The sequence below is a fragment of the Pollachius pollachius genome (genome assembly GCF_949987615.1).
Source record: "Pollachius pollachius genome assembly, chromosome: 18".
NCBI classification, from domain to species: Eukaryota; Metazoa; Chordata; class Actinopteri; order Gadiformes; family Gadidae; genus Pollachius; species Pollachius pollachius.
In genome coordinates this window covers 13,341,720-13,347,094 of record NC_136951.1, presented here as the reverse complement: position 1 = coordinate 13,347,094, position 5,375 = coordinate 13,341,720, and the positions used below count along the sequence as shown (strand labels likewise).

The window sequence follows — 5,375 nt, the reverse complement described above, 5'->3', positions numbered from 1 at the left end:
CAGTACTCTCCTCTGGGGGTTGAGTCAGTACTCTCCTCTGGGGGTTGAGTCAGGACTCTCCTCTGGGGGTTGAGTCAGGACTCACCCTCACCTCTGGGGGTTGAGTCAGGACTCACCTCTGTGGGTTTGTAGACTCCCAGTTTGAAGCGGCAGCAGACAACGTCCACACAGGAGCCCACGAACCTGTGCAGCATACCTTATCGGGGGGGGGGGGGGGGGAAGAGATGACATGAGTGTTTGGGGGAAGAGATGACATGAGTGTTTGGTGGGGGGGGGAGAGACGACATGAGTGTTTGGGGGGGGGGGATGTATACGTTTGGGGGGATATTATATATATATACGTGTAACACTGTTTTTCATAAAATCTGTACCAAGTAAGCATATGTAGTGAAGTGTCTGCACTGAGTGAGTATTTAACCTGATTCCTGATCTACCTTCCCAGCGAGCGAAGTAGGCGAATATTTTACATATTTTGATTATGACGAATTCCGTTATGACTATGGAGAATGTTAGGTCTGTGTTGGCTGCGATATTTAAGCAATAATTGTTTACATTCCATTTTACCAAGCGAACCTGTCCAAATATGAAACCCCATTAAAGTCATTGGTATCTAAACACTCGTATTTGTATTATTGAAGCCATACAGTAGAAATCATCCACAGAAACTTGCAGCGACTTTGGCGATGTCATTACGGAGCAGGTAGGGGTTAAACAGTATAGAGACTGGTCATAAATGAGCAGGTAGGGGTTAGACAGTGAATACAGAGACGGGTCATTAAGGAGCCGGTAGGGGTTAAACAGTATAGAGAAAGGTCCTTACGGAGCTGGTAGGGGTAATGCAGTACAGAGACGGCGTCACAGACCTGTGGTGGAGAAGACACCCCCCACGATGCCACACAGGCGCACCAGGAACTGTCCAAGGGGCATGTGCTGCTCGCGCACCGTCACCATCAAGGCGCTGGTGTCATACTTCACGAAGATGCCGGCGACGCCGTGGCTGCCGGCCGCATGGTCGATCTCCCGCTCCTGGACCGGGACGGGAGGGCACATCAACATGATGAAGGTAACCGGATTAATTTACGTTTACATTTGGCAGGCACTTTTATCCAAAGAGACTTACAAAGCAAGGCAAGGCAACTTTATTTATAGAGCACTTTTCATACACGAGGGAGACCCAAATTGCTTCACATCGTCATACATGAGAAAATAAAAAGGATAAGTAAAAGAAAAAAAGAGAGGCAAAGTTAAACAAGTTAGAAATGAGTACCTTTGTCAGAAGAGAGAAAGAAACTACAGTAAGGATGTTCATAGAACCAAGTGCCAAGCACTAACAATCGCTAGGTTAACCTATTCCCTGTGTACGACAAATATAGATAGGATTAGATGCTACACGATGCTATGTACTATTTTTAAGTGCAAGGAGATACAACACACATTAAATGAGTGAGGGAGGGGTGTGGGGGTAAGGGGAGAGGCTTTGCGTGTTCTTATACTGACCCGCTCTGTGACGGCGAACTGGTGTGTGTCTGCGGAGATCTTGTAGGTGTGTAGTTTGGTGGGCACCACGGTGATGAAGTACTGGAACATCTGGTTATCTGGGGAGGAGAACGTCCGGAGGATCAGTGGGAGCATTTATCTTTAGGACAATATTATTGGACTTAATACAATCTATCAACACATCAAGTGAAGTCAAATAATGAAATTATTAAAATGAGGAAAATATATTATTTTTACCCTGAAGACAATACAATTCTTTAAACCAAATGAATTCTTAATAATACAAATACAACTTGCTATTTTTACGAATAATGATTTATTTATGATTTTAGTCATTCAGCCAGTGGTTCCAACTAAGGTGACATGGTTTTATTTTAGACAGGCCTGAAGGCAGGCTGTTCTGGGACAAGTACAGCTCGAACGCAGACATTGGGGTAGGAAACAAGAACCTTTCTTACTGTTAGTGGTGGTTTTCTGTGTTCCATCCAGGGGGTGGATGACTCCTGGCACCTCTTCCCCGAAGGACAGGAGGTCTATCCGGTGGGAGAAGTTATACGCTGGAGGAGATGGAAGATTTTATTCGAAACTCAAATTACTATCGTAGTGTAGTGATGGATACATGTCCAGTAGTAATGTAGTGATGGATACATGTCCAGTGGTCTATTGATCGATACATGTCCAGTAGTAGTGTAGTGATGGATACATGTCCAGTAGTGTAATGATGGATACATGTCCAGTAGTGTAGTGACGGATACATGTCCAGTAGTAGTGTAGTGATTGATACATGCCCAGTAGTGTGGTGACGGATACATTTCCAGTGGTCCATTGATCGATACATGTCCAGTAGTAATGTAGTGATTGATAAATGTCCAGTAGTGTAGTGATTGATACATGTCCAGTAGTAGTGTAGTGATTGATACATGTCCAGTAGTAGTGTAGTGATTGATACATGTCCAATAGTAGTGTAGTGATTGATACATGTCCAGTAGTGTGGTGCTTGATACATGTCCAGTAGTAGTGTAGTGATTGATACATGTCCAGTAGTAGTCCAGTGATTGATACATGTCCAGTAGTCCAGTGATTGATACATGTCCAGTAGTGTGGTGATTGATACATGTCCAGTAGTAGTGTAGCGATTGATACATGTCTTGATAGCTGATATTTCCGTACTTTGGTGGCTGACGAAGGCGGCGATGTGGGCGTGACCGCGGGGGTGCTGTATCGGCCTGAAGAGGATCAACAAGTTTTATGAACATAATGTAAAACCTGGGGAACTGCTTGTTACCATTTCAAAGAAAACTTGGAATAACTTTGAGTGCTTCTTTAACCAAATGACGTATTTTCTTCTTGAAAGGTCATGAAGGAATGACACCTAACGTGTTTTAAACAATTGAGATTGAATTGGCTTGGGCAAAAGTAACAAAAGAAGCTAGCTAGATGTACGCTATTACGAGCCAAAGCACTTGTTCACTCATACACTCGTTCACCAGTGACAGTAGAGCTGGAGAGAGCATGAAGCATCCTGGCTTCAGCACAACTCACTTTCCCACCGTGATGTGGAAGTTCCCCGCCACCTTGTTGACATAGATGTGCCCGTGGATCCTGCACGCGCTCAGTGGCTCCAAGGATGCGCCCTCTCTACGCACACACACGAACATACACGCACACACACATGTAATGTCTGTGTTTAATTCATTGAGTAGCTTTAGAAATGGGGAAAGATGTTGTGCATGACACCCAACTCCAGTTAAAATTATGATCCCTGCTCTTATTTGACGGGGTTCTCTTTGAGTAACCACTGACCTCAGGGGGAGGGTCGTTGGCGCCCCCTTGTGGACAGTCTTGTACAGCACGTCCTGGAGGGAGTGCTGCTCTCCCAGACCCTTCTGGATCACCAGCAAAGTTCTGGTTCAGAAGAGATAAAAGGCGCCGGGGTTAGGATGCAAACGACAGACATTGGTATTGGACATCAATCCACAGTTCCTCAAAATTAAAAAAGCCAATACCGGTGCCAGAGTCTCTGTTGAGGCGATAGCTCGAAGATCACCTGAGAAAGGAGATAAAAGTAAAAAAATCAGAGTGACAGGAGAAAGTGAGTCTGATGAAGGGTGGGGGAGAGTGGAGAAGGGTGTGGCTAACCGGTCGCTCCAGGCTATTTAAAGCTAAAAGCTAAAAGTTGTACTCACAGGTTCATACTTCAGGCCGTTGGACATAATCATGGTTTCAGCCAGATCGAGAATATCAGCGCCGACATCTGAAATCAAGTCATCACCACTCTGAATACATTATGTATTACTGCTTTGAAATGATTGAGATACAAAGTGATGTTCACTCACGCTGGCACTTCATTGCAACGGTGATGTCGATATTTATTCTCATTTTGCTGTAAGATGGGAAAGAAAAATAGGTGAATTTTACACGTATGGCAGATTCCGTCCAGACCATCATTGGGGCGTGGCTGCTGACTTCATTCAGTCCTTCTTCCTGCCCTACCTGGAGAAGTCCTTGTCCACCTCGTAGTCGTACTTCATCCAAGTGTCGCGGTACACGAAAAACTCCAGCACGGCTAGAACGGCCATGACCCCGAAGGCCAGCAGCGAGACTGGAGAGGAGACACCAGATTCACCCATTCATGTTGTTATTCACCCTAACTTTGTGTTAGTTACACACATTGTGTTATTCACCCTCACGTTCTGTTATTCACCCTCATGTTGTTTTATTCGCCCTCACGCTGTGTTATTCACCCTCACGTTGTGTAATTACTATAGTACGATGTATAGTGGAATGAAGGGGGCCCACCTGTGCCCCCGGACGCCGAGGTCTCCATGTAGCTGTCCGGGACCTTCGGGAAGGCGTCCAGCTCCTTCACCAGGCTCAGCGCCTTCCGCCGGGACAGACGCCTCATGACGCCTTATCGATCACCGCTTATCGATCACTGAACAGGTCCATCCCATTCATCAGCAGGACAGTAGAGGATTAAAACGGTGGTCATTGCAGTGTGTCGCCTTACAAGGAACTGTTTAATTTACAAACACCAGGATATCACGACCCAAGTCCAGAGACGCCTCGAAGGTTTGATACAAATACATGCGGTAATGCAAGATACTTTACTGCCTCTAGCCATTATAGCTAGCCAAACCTCACTCCATTCCCACTATCAGTGTCGAGGTATTGGTGCGATCTATAGTTCTTATTTGCAGTCTACCTGTGAAAGTCCTCCAGTGTGTCCACGAAAGGTTTCCTGATTCATGATTCATTTGGATGCTGTTTTGCATCTACTGATTGATGCCGACAAAGGTCGGTAACTGACGCAGTCTCTCTTCTCTTTCCTTGTTGTGGAGGATTTTCTGCCTGGACGGACGCCAACCACCCGGCGATGGAAGAGGAGACAGGTCTGCGCATGACCGGTAGTACTGGGCTCTGCCGCTAGATGGCGCCGTAGACCCGAGAAGTGTGCGTCGCTTGTGGGAGAGTTGGCCTGCACTGGTCCTATTCTGAATGTGGATGATATTGAGAGTTTGAACTGTCTATTTACAGATCAATATATATTATTGGAGTCAAACAGAATCAATTTAGTTGTAAACTGAATTGGGTAATATTCATGCAGTCTTAGAAAACTCAATGTCTGCCATTTAGTGACCTTAATGTAATGTATTTTACATGATGTATTTTGTATATTTTTGTACAATACATATTTTCTGTAAACTAGCCTTCTTGGTCCATATTCTGGGGTTCTTGTTTATTTATTAATGTGTTATTGTTAACATGAAACTCATCTGTATTTCTATTACATGTGGTCATTTATGAAACTGTGGAGAACAACATAACACCTGAGTGCTTGCATACTGTAAAAGCTGGCATTTCGTTATTGTTTTCAT

At 44.9% G+C, this 5,375-nt stretch overlaps 1 protein-coding gene across 1 annotated transcript; it reads right to left on the bottom strand.

Annotated features, from left to right (window-relative positions):
• Positions 1–74: 74 nt before the first annotated feature.
• LOC307089454 (endoplasmic reticulum-Golgi intermediate compartment protein 2-like) lies at positions 75–4,832 on the bottom strand (the record flags this gene model as incomplete). The annotated part of the gene is made up of 13 exons (XM_079755749.1): positions 4,703–4,832; positions 4,297–4,432; positions 3,991–4,099; positions 3,834–3,880; positions 3,684–3,751; positions 3,504–3,544; positions 3,301–3,402; positions 3,040–3,135; positions 2,668–2,723; positions 1,956–2,054; positions 1,498–1,595; positions 864–1,026; positions 75–196 (listed from the first exon to the last, which is right to left on the bottom strand). The coding sequence occupies exons 2-13, from the start codon at positions 4,400–4,402 to the stop codon at positions 75–77; spliced, it is 1,107 nt and encodes a 368-aa protein (XP_079611875.1). The 5' UTR covers positions 4,403–4,432; positions 4,703–4,832.
• Positions 4,833–5,375: the final 543 nt, after the last annotated feature.